This window comes from Myxine glutinosa, chromosome 11, assembly GCF_964187855.1.
Source record: "Myxine glutinosa chromosome 11, kmMyxGlut1.1, whole genome shotgun sequence".
Classification (NCBI taxonomy): domain Eukaryota; kingdom Metazoa; phylum Chordata; class Myxini; order Myxiniformes; family Myxinidae; genus Myxine; species Myxine glutinosa.
Genome location: NC_136271.1, coordinates 84,710,540 through 84,727,785, shown reverse-complemented (window position 1 = coordinate 84,727,785; position 17,246 = coordinate 84,710,540). Strand labels below are relative to the sequence as shown.

General features: G+C 47.2%; 1 protein-coding gene across 3 annotated transcripts in view; it reads left to right on the top strand.

Moving 5' to 3' along the window:
• Window positions 1-17,246, top strand: part of BTAF1 (B-TFIID TATA-box binding protein associated factor 1) — a 321,948-nt gene that overhangs the window by 99,100 nt on the left and 205,602 nt on the right. For all 3 annotated transcript variants that reach the window (XM_078786829.1, XM_078786828.1, XM_078786827.1), the window contains exons 14-15: window positions 9,999-10,122; window positions 10,433-10,537. In XM_078786829.1, coding sequence (XP_078642955.1) covers window positions 9,999-10,122; window positions 10,433-10,537 — 229 coding nt within the window. The remainder of the gene's footprint in view (window positions 1-9,998; window positions 10,123-10,432; window positions 10,538-17,246) is intronic.

The window sequence follows — 17,246 nt, the reverse complement described above, 5'->3', positions numbered from 1 at the left end:
TTAAAGAGCTGGAGGGAGGAGTGGGATTGAAGGGAGTGGGGGAGTTTGTTCCAGAGGCGGGAGAAAAGGGGAATGAAAGAGTGAAGGTGAGCAGAGAGCCTAGACTTTGGCAGTTTAACCATAAGAGGGTTGCAGGCAGATATTGTGCGACCTGAAGGAATATTGGTGGGACAGAGCACAGAGAGAGCTGGTGGAGCAAGGCCGGAGAGGAGTCGGTAGAAGACAGAAAGACCACCAACCTGCCTGCGGTGAGTGAGTGAAAGGCCCTCGGAGTTGACTACATCGCAGGAGATTCCAATGATTCTGAAAGCTTTGGCCTCAACAGCGTGAAGCCGAGCAAGGTGTGAGGCAGGAGCACCAGCCCAGAGGGGGGAACAGTATTCCATTGAGCTGCGGATGAAAGCCTTGTATGTGGTGAGGAGCTCAGGTGTGCCAAGGAAGGACTTCGCACGATGGAGGATGCCCAGTCGTCGACTGGCTTTGGAGGCCAGCTTGGAAATGTGGTTTTCCCAAGAAAGATCATGGCAGATAGTGAGACCCAAAAGCTTGAGCGACAGAACTTCTTGGAGAGGATTGTTGAGAAAGTAGATGGGAGGGTTGTCCAGTCGGTCCTTTCGGAGAGACATTGTAAGAGTGTGAGATTTGTCAGGATTGAAAGACATGTTCCACTTGTTTGACCAGTCTGTGATTTTGTCCAGGTCTGCAGAGAGTGAGGAGGCTGCAGACTGCCGATCTGAGGGATGAGGAATGGAGCGGCAGATAGTGGAGTCATCAGCAAAGAGATAGAGAGGATTTTCCAGAGAGTCGGAGAGATCATTGATGAAGACCAGAAATAGCACAGGGCCCAGAACACTACCTTGGGGAACTCCAGCCAGAACAGGAAGGGAAGATGAGAGAAATCCATTCAGGGCCACACGTTGCCTACAACCAGAGAGGAAATCCGCAAGCCATGAGTGGAGATTTCCCTGAATACCATAGGAGGTGAGTTTGGTGAGCAGAGCTGGGTGCCAGACCGTATCGAAGGCACGTGATATGTCAAGTGAGACAGCTCTGATTTCCTGTTTGGCATTGAGGACCTCCATCCATTGTTGAGACAGCAGAAGCAACATGTCCAGAGTAGAATGACCTGGTCTGAATCCAAATTGATAATCAGAGATCAAGCCATTGGAGAAGAGGAAGGATTTGATATCTGAATCAATGATGGATTCCATGACTTTGCTGATAATTGGGAGCAGGCTGATTGGTCTGTAGTTGCAAGGATCTGTTTTTGCACCTTTTTTGTGTAAAGCGGTAATGTTTGCTGATTTCCAAGATGCTGGCAGATGACCTTGATCAAAAGAGAGGGTGAAAAGAACAGAGAGAGGGTGAGATAGAGCGGCAGAGCAGGATTTTAGGACCCGAGGGCTGATGCCATCTGGTCCAGTTGCAGAATCAGAGTCGAGGTTTGATAAAAACTTCTCCACCTTGTCAGGAGAGAAGGACACAGAGTCCAGGAGCAGTTGGGTTCGACTGGGAAAGGTGGGAACAGAGAGATGGGTTTGGGACACAAGATTTTGAGGCAAACACAGAGTTGAGGCATTCGGCTTTGTCACGTGCGGTGTCAACTGTGTAGCCATTTGAGGTAAGGGAGGGGATGGAGGGGGAACAAACTCCAGAAACGGATTTGACCAGACGCCACCAGGATTTGGAGGAAGGAGACAGGTTTGAGAGTTCAATCTTGAGTGTGGAGAGATAGTGCTTCCTGGCACTCCTGAGGGTAGTAACACACTTGTTTCGAGCTTGGTGGAAGGAACTGAGATTGCCTTCAGTTGGATTTGCCTTCCAAGATGCAAAGGCAAGTTGTTTCAGGGCAACTGCCTCACCACAAGATTCCGTGTACCATGGACGGGAGGAAGGGTAAGACAACTGAAGACGAGATGGGATAAATCTGTGCATGAGAGAGAGCAGTTTGCTTTGGAAGAATTCCCAGGAAGAATTGATGACAGAGGCATTAGATATGGGATACCAGTCTAGTTGATTGATGGCTGCTTGCAGACCATGCCAGTCGGCCTGAGTGAAATGCCAGACTCGTCGATGCTGAGGAGGCTCTCTGAGAATGGCCAGAGAGATGTCCACTTTAACAAGCACATGACCAGAAGAACCGATTGGAGCAGAAGAAGAGCAGCAGACATTTGCAGGGAAGTTAGTCATAACTAAGTCCAGAAGAGAAGATACTCCATTGACTGAGATCCGGGTCGGGAAATTGACAGGTTGTGTCAGTCCCAATGAGTCGCAGAAGTCCTTTGCTGAGGTGCCATGGCTGGTGAGAGATGAACCCACACCCAGCCAGCTGGCATGATGACAGTTGAAGTCGCCACATATGAGGAAGAGAGAGTTTGGATGAGTTGATAGAAGTTGGTCCATGTTGTCCGACAGAGAAATGTAAATGGAGTCATCACTGTTTGGAGGACGGTACAGAACACATATGAACAAAAGTTGGGAGCGGAGAGGAAGCCGTAGCCAGAGGTACTCCTGTGGGTGGGGTGGAGAGAGGGCATTGCAGGGAGAGTGAGGAAGAGAGTTTTTGATAAAGATAGCCACCCCACCACCAGGACGAGGCTCAGGTCTATCATACCGGAGGAGGGAGTAACCAGGAAGAGATATTAAGGAATCAGAGACATCTTGAAGGAGGAAAATCTCTGTTAAGCAGATCAAGTCCAGATCTCGGCGAGATCCCAGATCTCGGCGAAGACCCCAGATCTCGGCGAGATCTCGCGAGATCTTGGAGACGGCGGCAGGGATTTTCGAAGCTCCACACGGTCTCCACGTTTTTCGAAGTTAAGTCTGTTCACAATTGTATTTTGTCGAAACTGTATTTATATTTCGGTGTGTGAAGTTATTGTGTGCAACTTTGGTTGTTTCTCGGTGTTTATCTTTCATAAATTGATCGTCTGTTTGCCGTGTCGCGAGCAAGGCCTTGTACAGTGTGCACTGTACAACCTTGAGGCTTTGTTTTTCTCTCAGTGGTCCGTCGTTTGTGATCCAATAACTTTCGTTCTCTGTATTCCCAGTCTTTTCACCCATAGCCTACTTCCTTGTGTAAATCTCAACTCAAAAAAAAAAAAAAAAAACATTTCCTTCTCTGTTCTCATTCGTTTATTCATTCTTATTCGTTCGTTCGTTCTTCGACCACGTGTTTCTCCCCCATTTCCCCAGATAGTTTTCACTCATTAACCTTCAATGTTTACACTTTCCCCTCAAGTTATGTATTCCGTCATATTTTATAACACCTTTTTCTTCTTCTTCTTTAAAAGGCTGCTTTCGACTTGCTCACCAAATCAATTCATCCCAAAAAAAATATCCATCTCCTATAGTGCCTTTGTTCTACATTCCCTAAACTCTCCTGCACTCCATCCTCCATCCAGCGTCCTTAAACGTATTTTTAACTCGAAGGTCACAAGAAACTCATTTTGCAATAAATGTTCGTTTCCCATAAATCGTATACTTTCAAAAATCCAATCTCACCCCTCCCCTCCAAATCTTCCCCATAACCCCTCCCCTCCAAATCTTCCCCATCACCCCTCCCCTCCAAATCTTCCCCATCACCCATCCCTTTCAAATCTCCCCCCTTGCCCCCTCCCTCCTAAACTACTCCCTCACCCCTCCCCGCCAAGACGCCCCCTCGCCCCTCCCCTCCTAGACTCCTGCCTCACCCCTCCCCTCCAAATCTCCCCCATATCCCATCCCTTTCAAATCCCTCCCCTTGTCCCTTCCCTCCCAAACTCCCCCCTCACCCCTCCCCTTCAAATCTCCCCACCCTCATTGCTTCTCAATTTCCCCCCGCTCACTCCCCCTCCTCAAAGCGTCCTCCCCGCTTCTTCCCCCTTCAAACTCTCACCTCCATCTCCCCCAACCTTCTGCCTCGCTCTTCCCCCTCCTCAAATAACACCTCATTGTGGCTCACCCAATCACCATCAAACCTTTTGTCCGCCCCATCCTTCCCTTTCTCCGAGCTATTCTGAAATCTCTGACACACCTTCAACTGCTCTCCCTACCTCCTCCACCTCTTCCACATCTTACCCTACCCCTCCTCCCCCCTGTTCTGTATCTGATGCTCCCCCTTCCTCTTCATTAACAGTATGGACCTCAAACATCCGGGGCCTTCGTTCAAACTTAACTGATCTCTCCATACAGGTTGCTTCTGTCAAACCAGACGTGATCTGCTTAACAGAAACTTTCCTCCTTTATGATGTCTCTGATTCCATAGTATCTCTCCCGGGCTACTCCCTCCTCCGGTATGATAGACCTGAGCCTCGTCCTGGAGGCGGGGTTGCTATCTTTATCAAAAACTCTCTTCCTCACTCGCCCTGCACTGCACTCTCTCCACCTCACCCCCAGGAATACCTCTGGCTACGGCTTCCCCTTCGCTCCCACCTCTTGTTCATATGTGTGTTGTACCGTCCACCAAACAGTGATGACTCCATCTACATCTCGCTGTCTGATGATATGGACCAACTTCTATCTACTCATCCCAACTCTCTCTTCCTCATATGTGGTGATTTCAACTGTCATCATGCCAGTTGGCTGGGTGTGGGTACCTCTCTCACCAGCCATGGCTCCTCAGCAAAGGACTTCTGCGACTCACTGGGACTGACACAATCTGTCAATTTCCCGACCCGGATCTCAGTCAACGGAACATCTTCTCTTCTGGACTTGGTTATGACTAACTTCCCTGAAAATGTCTGCTGCTCTTCTTCTGCTCCGATCGGATCATCTGATCATGTCCTTGTTAAAGTGGACATCTCTCTGACCATCCTCAGGGAGCCTGCTCAGCGTCGACGAGTCTGGCATTTCACTCAGGCCAACTGGCACGGTCTTCAAGCAGCCATCAATCATCTGGACTGGTCTCCCATCTCTACCACCTCTGACATCAACTCATCCTGGGAATTCTTCCAAAGTAAATTGCTCTCTCTCATGCACAGATTTATCCCATCTCGTCTTCAGTTGTCATACCCTTCCTCCCGTCCATGGTACACGGAATCTTGTGGTGAGGCTGTTGCCCAGAAACAACTTGCCTTCGTCTCCTGGAAAGCAAATCCAACGGAAGGAAATCTCATTTCCTTTCACAAAGCCAGAAACAAGTGTGTGTCCACCCTCAGGAGAGCCAGGAAACAATATCTCTCCGTTCTCAAGACCGAACTCTCTTATCTGTCTCCCTCTTCCAAATCCCGGTGGCGTCTGGTCAAATCCGTTTCTGGTGTTTGTTCCCCCTCCATCCCCTCCCTTACCTCAAACGGCTACACAGCTGACTCCGCACGTGAAAAAGCTGAATGCCTCAACTCTGTGTTTGCCTCTAAATCTTGTGTCCCAAACCCATCCCTCTCTGTACCCACCATACCCAGTCGTACCCTGCTGCTCCTGGACTCCGTGTCCTTTCCTCCTGACAAGGTGGAAAAGTTTCTGTCAACCCTCGACTCTGATTCTGCAACTGGACCCGACGGCATCAGCCCACGGGTCCTAAAATCCTGCTCTGCTGCTCTATCTCACCCTCTCTCTGTTCTCTTCACCCTCTCTTTTGCTCAAGGTCAACTGCCATCTGCTTGGAAATCAGCCAACATCACCGCTTTGCACAAAAAAGGTGCAAAAACAGATCCTAGCAACTACAGACCAATCAGCCTTCTCCCAATTATCAGCAAAGTCATGGAATCCATCATTGCTTCTGATATGAAATCTTTCCTCTTCTCCAATGGCTTGATCTCTGATCATCAATTTGGTTTCAGACCAGGTCACTCTACTCTGGACATGCTGCTTCTGCTGTCTCAACAATGGATGGAGGTCCTCAATGCCAAACAGGAAATTAGAGCTGTCTCCCTCGACATATCACGTGCCTTCGACACGGTCTGGCACCCCGCTCTGCTCACCAAACTCTCCTCCTTTGGTATCCATGGAAATCTCCACGCATGGCTGGCGGACTTCCTCTCTAGTCGTCGTCAACGTGTGGCCCTGAATGGGTTTCTCTCATCTCCTCTTCCTGTTCAGGCTGGAGTTCCCCAAGGCAGTGTTCTGGGCCCCGTGCTTTTTCTGGTCTTCATCAATGATCTCTCTGACTCTCTCGAAAATCCTCTCTATCTCTTTGCTGATGACTCCACTCTCTGCCGCTCCATTCCTCTTCCCTCAGATCGGCAGTCTGCTGCCTCCTCACTCTCTGAAGACCTCGACAAAATCACAGACTGGTCAAACAAGTGGAACATGTCTTTCAATCCTGACAAATCTCACACTCTTACTATGTCTCTCCGAAAAGATCGACTGGACAACCCTCCCATCTACTTTCTCAACAATCCTCTCCAAGAAGTTCTGTCGCTCAAGATTTTGGGTCTCACTATCTGCCATGATCTTTCTTGGGAAAACCACATTTCCAAGCTGGCCTCCAAAGCCAGTCGCCGACTGGGCATCCTCCGTCGTGCGAAGTCCTTCCTCGGCACACCTGAGCTCCTCACCACATACAAGGCTTTCATCCGCAGCTCAATGGAATACTGTTCTCCCCTATGGGCCGGTGCTCCTGCCTCACACCTAGCTCGGCTTCACGCTGTTGAAACCAAAGCTTTCAGAATTATTGGAATCTCCCGCGATGAAGCTATCTCTGAGGGCCTTTCACTCACTCACCGCAGGCAGGTAGGTGGTCTTTCTGTCTTCTTCCGACTCCTCTCCGGCCTTGCACCCCCAGCTCTCTCTGTGCTCTGTCCCCCAAATATTCCTACAGGTCGCACAAGATCTGCCAGCAACCCTCTGATGGTTAAACTGCCGAAATCTCGGCTCTCCGCTCACCTTCACTCTTTCATTCCTCTTTTCTCCCGCCTCTGGAACAAACTCCCTCACTCCCTTCAATCCCACTCCTCCCTCCAGGTCTTTAAAACAGCTGTTCACCACCATCTCTTATCTTCCCCCATCCAAAACCTTGATCTTTTCTACCCCCGCTAATTCACCCCAGATCCACCTTGTTTGAAATTCCAACTTCTTTCCTGGAAGTCCTGGCAGTGTCCATATGTTTTATACCTCTCCCACTGCCCCCTTCCCACGCCCCCCCCCCCCCCCCAAAGCCCTCGCCCTCTCTCAGATCTCTCGATGTCTCCATGTCTCTCGGTCCCTGCTCTCAAATGTTGTGTTTGTGTCCTTCCCCCTCTCTCCCCATCTTGTCTACCGCTCCCTATGTTATATGTTTTATGTGTCGGTTTGTCTTTCTGTGTGATTAATGTTCGCTCTTTCACCAGCCTCGATATTGTATACAAACAAACAAACAAACAAAAAAAAAAAAAAAAAAAAAAGTCTGGATTGTCAGAAGCAACCTGTATGGAGAGATCAGTCATGTTTGAGCGAAGGCCCCGGGTGTTTGAGGTCCATACCGTTAATGAAGAGAGAGGGGGAGCATCGGGTGCAGGACAGGGGAGGGGTAGGGTCAGATGAAGGGTGAGAGGGGGATGTAGGAAGAGCAGTTGATAGTGTGTCAGAGATTACAGAAGAGTTACAAGAAAGGGAAGGATGAGGAGGACGAAAGGTTTGATGGTGATGGAATGAGGCACAGTGAGAATTTGTTTGAGGGGGGGCAGAGGAAAGTAGAAGGTTGGGGGAGGTGGAGGTATGACATATAAGGGAGACGAAGTGGGGAGGAGGCAGCTTTGAGAAGGAGGTGGGAGGAGGGAGAATTTGGGAGGGATGGTTGGGGGGGAGATTTGAAGGGGAGGGGCAAGGGGGGAGTTTAAAAAGTGGATGATTAATGAAAGATGAACATATATAACAAATTGGGTTTGTTGTGATTTTCAAGTTAGCGATTCGTTTAAGAACGATGGAGGAGGGATGGAATGAATGAGAATTTAGAGCATGGAGTGATTTGGAATCATAAGAGATTGATTATTTTTTTGAAATGGAATGAGTTGAAGAGGAAATTGAAAGGAGCCTTTTAAATAAGAAGAAAAACAGCGTGTTGTAATAAACCACTGAATAAAACACTGAAGGGGATAGTTGAAACATATTTAAACAGAACTGTGAAGAACAATCTTATATTCACAAAAATACCAATGGGGAGAGGAAGCCTAGAGCGACGACCACGAGTCACTTGAACAGGGCAAAAGGTGGAAGGCAAGGGGAAAATGGGGGTGGGGCGAGACAGCGCACGTGGGCAGAGGCAAAAGCACACGAGGAGAAAGGGAAATAAAAGTTTTTTTTGTTTGTTTTTGGGGGAGGGGGTGTGGGGGTTACAACGTTAGACAAATAGTAGATGTTTGGTGAAGCTTGGTGGAGAAGGGGAAATCAAAAAAGCTAGCAAAACAGCGAAGGAAGGAACAACCTTCGACGGGGGAAGCCTGAGGCTGCAAGGCCTTGCTCGCGACGCGGCAAACAAACGATTAATATATGAAAGATAAACACCGAGAAACTTCCAAGGGGGACACTCTAAGTTCACACACCGAACGATAAATACAGTTTCGACAAAATACAATTGTGAACAGACAACTTTGAAAAACGTGGAGACCGTGTGGACCGTCGAAAACCCCTGCCACCGTCTCCAAGATCTCGCGAGATCTTTGTTGTTGAAGTGTGCGGCGTCACCATGCCTAGATCAAAAGAGCTCTCTGAGGCCTTCAGAAAGAAGGTTATATATGCCTACGAGTCTGGGAAGGGGTTTAAAAAGATCTCCAACAATTTGAAATCAATCATTCGACTGTCCGGAAGATCATCTACAAGTGGAGAAGATTCCAAACAACTTCCAACTTGTTCAGGCCAGGCCGCCCCAGCAAGTGCAGCCCGAGAGCAGACCGCAAGATGCTGAAAGAAGTCTCTAAGAACCCCACAATGTCATCACGGGACCTACAGGTAGCTCTTGCCACTGTTGATGTCAAAGTGCACGAGTCTACCATCAGAAAGAGGCTGCACAAATTTGATCTACATGGGAGGTGTGCCAGGAGGAAACCTTTGCTGTCCAGAAAGAACATCAGGGAAAGACTAACGTTTGCCAATGAACACCTCGGCAAAGACCAGCACTTCTGGAACAATGTGCTCTGGACACATGAGTGAAAGGTAGAGCTATTTGGCCACAGTACCAGAAGACATGTTTAGCGAAAACCAAACACAGCATTTGACCACAAGAACCTGATACCAACTGTAAAGCATGGTGGTGGAAATATTATGGTTTGGGGCAGCTTTGCTGCATCAGGGCCTGGGCAGCTCACCATCATAGAATCCACGATGAATTCTTCATTGTACCAGAGGGTGCTTGAGGATAATGTGAGGCCATCTGTCAGAAATTGAAGCTCAACCGAAGGTGGACCTTGCAACATGACAATGACCCTAAACATACCAGTAAATCCACCAAGGAATGAATGAAAAGAAAGAAATGGAGGGTTCTGGAATGGCCAAGTCAAAGCCCGGATCTAAATCCCATCGATATGTTGTGGGGGAATTTGAAACGAGCTGTGCATGCAAGAAACCCCTCAAACATCGCACAGCTGAAATAATTCTGCATGGAGGAGTGGGCAAAAAACTGGTAGACAGTTATAAGAAACTCCTACTTGAGGTTTTTTCTGCCAAAGGGGGCAATACCACCTATTAGAGCCAAGGGTGTACTTGCTTTTTCCACATGCGAAATTTGCATTTGTGTTTATTTAAATTATACAATGGACTACAAAATGTAAATGTTTCATGATATTTGTTATATTATATCACCTTTATCTGTCAATATTGTTGAAATGAAGATCAAATAGCTGTATGTTGAAATATGTTGAAAAAGTCAAAACTTTACATGGGGTGTACTTACTTTTTCACGTGACTGTATGTAAGGAACAATTGGTATGTAAGTTCGTCTACAAAATACATCCTGTAAAAGCACACAAATGAATCTGCAGTGAGGGTTTTCTGAAATGTTTTGGACGTGTTTTAAAAACTTGTTTCCAAATGTTTTGAGTAAATGAGATGGTTTGCTCTTCGTTTCGGAGCAACCGATTCACTCTATTTCTGCGTTGTTGTTTCAGTGCCCACAAGTCATTCACAGTACTTGTTCCACGAGTTTGGCCTTTCCTGTATCACAGCAGCAGCTCTGTACGGAGAGCTGCCCTGGATACACTGCTTGCCACCCTTGGGAGCCATGACACACAGGTACAAACTAGACTGCAGATGCTTTCTTAGTTCAGCATAAGATTTATTCCACGATGACCATCACTGATGCCTCTGCCATGTGGTAGGTGTGTGGCAGAGGAAGTAGTTTGTTGATCAGAACATTGCGATATCCATTGTTGAGTTAAAGAGAAAAGTTATCTTTCAGGATGGAAATACAAAGAGAAAATATGGGTGCGTTTCTTTAAAAATGGATGTTAACCAAGATTAGGATAAGGATGCAAAGCTTTTGTTGGAGTGATTGTTAAAAGAAGATTGTGATGAAAAGCTTAATAATTTGTATATCGTGCAGTCCTGCGTACTGTGGTTGACACCAATCCTGCAGGACATGATGAGGGTTATCTATCAAGCGGCCATCCTCGAAAGTAAACAAGATATCTCCAATCTCATCCAGAAGGTAGGTCTTGGTGCTGTGGAAATGTTCTTCAGACAACGGTTTGGGCCCATTTCTTGCATATCATATTGTTATGGATCTGGCATCGGTGACAAATAGGACATAGATTAGAATAGTTACTTCAAAGTGCACGTTGGCATGCGCATAATGTATTTTCTGTAACGAATACATCCACCCGTTCCTTACGGGGGCAGCAGGGAGGGTCGTTCCACTCCGGGGTATATAGATTACATTATATCTAGGCTTGGGCCTCAAAAGCTTCGGGGACGTGTTCATTTACCACGTTTCTTGAGGAGCGATCACCGAGTGGTTTAAGCATTCGAGCAAACACTCAATTCGAAACCGTTGATAAGGAACGACTGGCTTGGCAAGCGCTAGCTAACTGATTGGTAACTGAACATACCCCCGGGTTTCCCCCCTTTCAATTTAGTATTCAACACGAGAAGCCACTGTTTAAAAAGGTAAACATATGTGTTTGTGGTTTATAATATTTTTACTTCTGGTCGGGGCGTTGGTTCTATGAAATGCCACGATAAGCTATTTATCCACGTTAACACGGCGTTTGTTCAAGCAGGAAACATTGGGTTGAGCGGATGCTATTAGTATTAACATTGAGTTGTGATTACATTATTATTATGCTGTTATCATCAGAGTTGTTATTACTTTTTAACTCAACTGGACTATGTCCAGCTGAGTTTTTCTCGACACCCAGTGTCCGTCGTCCATCTGTCTGTCTGTCATCTGTAAACAATTCGACGTCTACGCTCTAAAAGTCACAAATATCGATCAAATTTGATGAAACTCGTTATGCAGCATCTTTAAGACATAAACTAGTTTGGGATTGCATTTGGGCGTTGCACGCCCAAAAATGGGCACGGCAGGGCGGCCATATTGAAAATCAATTTTTGTCATATATTTTTAGCACATATAAACTATATCGTTTGTGGTTCTATTATGCATATTCTAACCATATTGATATAGACCAGTTGAGTTCAGGTTCCCTGGAACCTCCAGTTTTTATTGGAAGCGTCCTTGGAAAAACACCACGATAAAGCTATCTAAACAAGCATTCTGAGTATTGCGCTGCAATACATGTCCCCTACCAAAGTTCAAAGTGTTCAAGATCTCGTGAGATCTTGTCGGGGCGGTCACGGTTTTTCGAACCTGTTCCACGATCTTCACGCATGCTCGAAGTTAAGTAATTGTCACATTTGTATTTTTGTCGAAACTGTATTTATCTTACGTGTGTACCTTTTGCGTGTCCCTCGGGAGATTATCGGTGTTAATCTTTCATACCTGTAAAAAATAGTCGAGTATTTCGCGCCACGCGGCCTAGTTGTTGAAGCTTCCGACCTTGAGGCCTGGTTCGCTCCGGGCATCCAAAGCGATTATTTTTTCATTCGTGTGTTTGTCAAATTTCAACTCGTTATTTTATCGTCCATGCGTTATTGTTTGTTTATAGTTAGTTCTGGTTTGAATTTCCTGTAACTCGTAATTAATTAAGCGTGTTCTGCTCCGCGTGTGCAGCCTTGTACCCCCATCGGTGTTTGTTTACTTAAGTCCCCTACATCGTGTTTTGCTTGGCTCTTACTTTTTTCCCTTCTACCCCGAACATAATACTCTTTGTCTAACGTTTTAAATAAGTTTATTTAAAATACCCCCACCCCCCCCCCCCCCAAAAAAAAAAAAACCAAAAACATTTATTTTTTCCTTTCTCCACGTGTGCTTTGTCTCATCCTGTATTTTCTGTCCAGGTGTGCTGTTCGCCCCGCCCCCATTATCTCCTTGCCATCCACCTTTTGCCCTGTTCACATGACTCGTGGTGGTCCCTCTCGACTCTCCCCCCCGTTGGTACTTTGTGCATATAAGATTGTTTACGGTTCTGTTTTAATATTATTTAAATATGCATAAACTTTCCCCTTCAGTGTTTTATTCAGTGGTATATTACAACATGCTGTTTTTCTTCCTATTTAAAAGGCTTTTTTCAAATTCCTCTCAATCTCATTCCATGTCAAAAAAAAGAAGTTCAATCTCTTATACGTCTCCCTCACTACATGGTCTAAATTCACTTTCATTCCACCCCTCCTCCGTCGTTCTGAATCCGATTGCTAACTTGAAAATCACAACAAACCCAATTTGTTATCAATGTTCGTCTTTCATTAATCATACACTTTCGAAACTCCCCTCTTGCCCCTCCCCTCCAAATCCCCCCCCTTGCACCTACACTCCCAAACTCACCCCTTGCCCCTCCACTCCTAAACTCCCCCCTTGCCCCTCCACTCCTGAACTCCCTCCTAAACTCCCCCCTTTGCCCTCCCCTCCAAATCCCCCCCCCTTGCCCCTACACTCCTAAACTCCCCCCTTGCCCCTACACTCCTAAACTCCCCCCTTGCCCCTCTACTCCTAAACTCCCCCCTTTCCCCTCCCCTCCTAAACTCCCCCCTCACTCCTCCCCTTCAAAACTCCCCCCAAACCCCTCCCATTCAAATCTCCCCCCCATGCCATTCCTCTCCAATTCTCCCTCCTCCCCCCTCCTCCTCAAAACTGCCTCTCCTCCCCACTTCGTCTCCCTTCTATCTCATACCTCCACCCCCCCCCCCCCAACCTTCTACTTTCCTCTGCCCCCCCCCCCCTCAAACAACACCTCACTGTGCCTCATCCCTTCACCATCAAACCTTTCATCCTCCTCATCCTTCCCTTTCTTGGAACTCTTCTGTAATCTCTGACACACTATCAACTGCTCTTCCTACCTTCCCCTCTCTCTTCATTAACGGTATGGACCTCAAACACCCGGGGCCTTCGCTCAAACATGACTGATCTCTCCATACAGGTTGCTTCTGACAATCCAGACTTGATCTGCTTAACAGAGACTTTCCTCCTTCAAGATGTCTCTGATTCCTTAATATCTCTTCCTGGTTACTCCCTCCTCCGGTATGATAGACCTGAGCCTCGTCCTGGTGGTGGGGTGGCTATCTTTATCAAAAACTCTCTTCCTCACTCTCCTTGCACTGCTCTCTCTCCTCCTCACCCCCAGGAGTACCTCTGGCTACGGCTTCCTCTCCGCTCCCACCTTTTGTTCATATGTGTTCTGTACCATCCTCCAAACAGTGATGACTCCATTTACATTTCACTGTCTGACAACATGGACCAACTTCTATCCACTCATCCCAACTCTCTCTTCCTCATATGTGGTGACTTCAACTGTCATCATGCCAGCTGGTTGGGTGTGGGTTCCTCTCTCACCAGTCATGGCACCTCAGCAAAGGACTTCTGTGACTCACTGGGATTGACACAATCTGTCAATTTCCCGACCCGGATCTCAGCCAATGGAGTATCTTCTCTTCTATCCTTGGTTATGACAAACTTCCCTGCTAATGTCTGCTGCTCTTCTTCTGCTCCAATCGGTTCTTCTGATCATGTGCTTGTCAAAGTGTACATCTCTCTGGCCATTCTCAGAGAGCCTCCTCAGCGTCGAGGAGTCTGGCATTTCACTCAGGCCGACTGGGACGGTCTTCAAGCAGCCATCAATCGTCTGGATTGGTCTCCCATCTCCACTGCCTCTGACATCAATTCTTCCTGGGAATTCTTCCAAAGCAAACTGCTCTCTCTCATGCACAGATTTATCACATCTCGTCTTCAGTTGTCTTACCCTTCCTCCCATACATGGTACACTGAATCTTGTGGTGAGGCAGTTGCCCTGAAACAACTTGCCTTTGCCTCTTGGAAGGCTAATCCAACTGAAGGCAATCTCAGTTCCTTCCACCAAGCTCGGAACAAGTGTGTGTCTACCCTCAGGAGTGCCAGCAAGCACTATCTCTCCACACTCAAGAATGAACTCTCAAACCTGTCTCCTTCCTCCAAATCCTGGTGGCATCTGGTCAAATCCGTTTCTGGTGTTTGTTCCCCCTCCATCCCCTCCCTTACCTCAAATGGCCACACAGTTGACATCACACGTGACAAAGCCGAATGCCTCAACTCTGTGTTTGCCTCAAAATCTTTAGTCCCAAACCCATCTCTATCTGTTCCCACCTTTCCCAGTCGAACCCATCTGCTCCTGGACTCTGTGTCCTTCTCTCCTGACAAGGTGGAGGAGGTTTTGTCAAACCTCGACTCTGATTCTGCAACTGGACCAGACGGCATCAGCCCACGGGTCCTAAAATCCTGCTCTGCCGCTCTATCTCACCCTCTCTCTGTTCTTTTCACCCTCTCTTTTGCTCAAGGTCATCTGCCAGCATCCTGGAAATCAGCAAACATTACCGCTTTACACAAAAAAGGTGCAAAAACAGATCCTTGCAACTACAGACCAATCAGCCTGCTCCCAATTATCAGCAAAGTCATGGAATCCATCATTGCTTTGGATATGAAATCTTTCCTCTTCTCCAATGGCTTGATCTCTGATCATCAATTTGGTTTCAGACCAGGTCACTCTACTCTGGACATGCTACTTCTGCTGTCTCAACAATGGATGGAGGTCCTCAATGCCAAACAGGAAATCAGAGCTGTCTCCCTTGACATATCACGTGCCTTCGATACGGTCTGGCACCCCGCTCTCTCACCAAACACTCCTCCTTTGGTATCCATGGAAATCTTCACGCATGGCTGGCGGACTTCCTCTCTAGTCGTAGTCAACGTGTGGCCCTGAATGGGTTTCTCTCATCTCCTCTTCCTGTTCAGGCTGGAGTTCCCCAAGGCAGTGTTCTGGGCCCTGTGCTTTTTCTGGTCTTCATCAATGATCTCTCTGACTCTCTTGAAAATCCTCTCTATCTCTTTGCTGATGACTCTACTCTCTGTCGCTCCATTCCTCATCCCTCAGATCGGCAGTCTGCAGCCTCCTCACTCTCTGCAGACCTGGACCAAATCACAGACTGGGCAAACAAGTGGAACATTCTTTCAATCCTGACAAATCTCACACTCTTACGATGTCTCTCCGCAAAGACCGACTGGACAACCCTCCCATCCACTTTCTGAATAATCCTCTCCAAGAAGTTCTGTCACTCAAGCTTTTGGGTCTCACTATCTGCCATGATCTTTCCTGGGAAAACCACATTTCAATTCTGGCCTCCAAAGCCATTCGCCGACTGGGCATCCTCCGTCGTGCGAAGTCATTCCTTAGCACACCTGAGCTACTCGCCACATACAAGGCTTTCATCCGCAGCTCAATGGAATACTGCTCTCCCCTCTGGGCTGGTGCTCCTGCCTCACACCTAGCTTGTCTTCACGCTGTTGAAACCAAAGCGTTCAGAATCATTGGAATCTCCCGCGATGAAGCTAACTCCAAGGGCCTTTCACTCACTCACCGCAGGCAGGTGTGTGGTCTTTCCGTCTTCTACCGACTCCTCTCTGGCCTTGCCCCCCCAGCTCTCTCTGGGCTCTGTCCCCCAAATATTCCTACAGGTCGCACAAGATCTGCCTGCAACCCTCTTATGGTTAAACTGCCAAAATCAAGACTCTTTGCTCACCTTCACTCCTTCATTCCTATTTTCTCCCGCCTCTGGAACAAACTCCCTCACTCTCTTGAATCCCACTCCACCCTCCAGGTCTTTAAAACAGCTGTTCACCACCATCTCTTATATTCCCCCATCCAAAACCTTGATCTTTTCTACCCCTGCTAATTTCACCCCAAATCCACTTTTTCAAATACCAACTTTTGTCCTGGACGTCCTTGGTGTCCTTGTGTTTTATACTTCTCCCACCCCCCCCCCCCCCCTCCTTTCCACGCCGCCTCCCCCCAAGCCCTCTCCCTCCCACACATCTCCCTGCTCTCAAATGTTATGTTTGTGTGCTTCCCCTTCTCTCCCCATCTTGTCTTCCGCTCCCTCTTTTTATATATTTTGTTTGTCTGGTTGATTTGTTTGTGAAATATATGTTAGCTCTTTCACGAGCCTCGATTCAGTATACAAAAAAAAAAAAAAAAAACTGTCAAAAATGATCGAATATGCAAATTTATGCACGGTTGATGCTGGTTTTCAAACTTGATCTAAGGTATGCTGAGACACGTGTGTCACGCCTCGCCTCGTTGATAAGCCCGCAAGGTCGCTCCGTGGAGCGGCCTGCACGTATTGCACTGTGTGAATTATATAAATTATTACCAACTCACGGTCTGAGGTACGAGCGATTCAAGAGATATCCATTTTTTAAAATATTTTCGTTTAATTAACGATATCTGCCAAACCACGTGCCCTATCGCAAATTCCAAAATGACATTTTAGTCGACTGATATGCTGAACAGATTTGTGAAGTTTCCCCTCGATTGGATCAAAAATGAGGGAGGGGCTCGGTTTTAAAGGTTCATGCTTAAAAACGTCATAACTCTGAAACCATCAGTAATTTATTATATTTTTCGGTTCACGATCAATGATCGATGTGTATATATATGTTGCTCGGCTTGGCTCCGCCCCTCCCGAAAGCGCGCGCTGTGTCGCACTGTTGACATTCGCGAGACGAGGCTGAGGACGCGCAGTGCGGCTTGAGGAGAACTCGAGAATAAACAAGAGATATCCATTTTAAAAAATATTTTCGTTTAAATCACGATATCTGCCAAACCACGTGCCCTATCGCAAATTCCAAAAGGACATTTTAGTGCTGAACAGATCTGTGATGTTTCCCCTCGATTGGATCCAAAATGAGGGAGGAGCTCGGTTTTAGGGGTTCATGCTTAAAAACGTCATAACTCTGAAACCATGTGACGCATGGTTGCATGACTTTTTTGTTC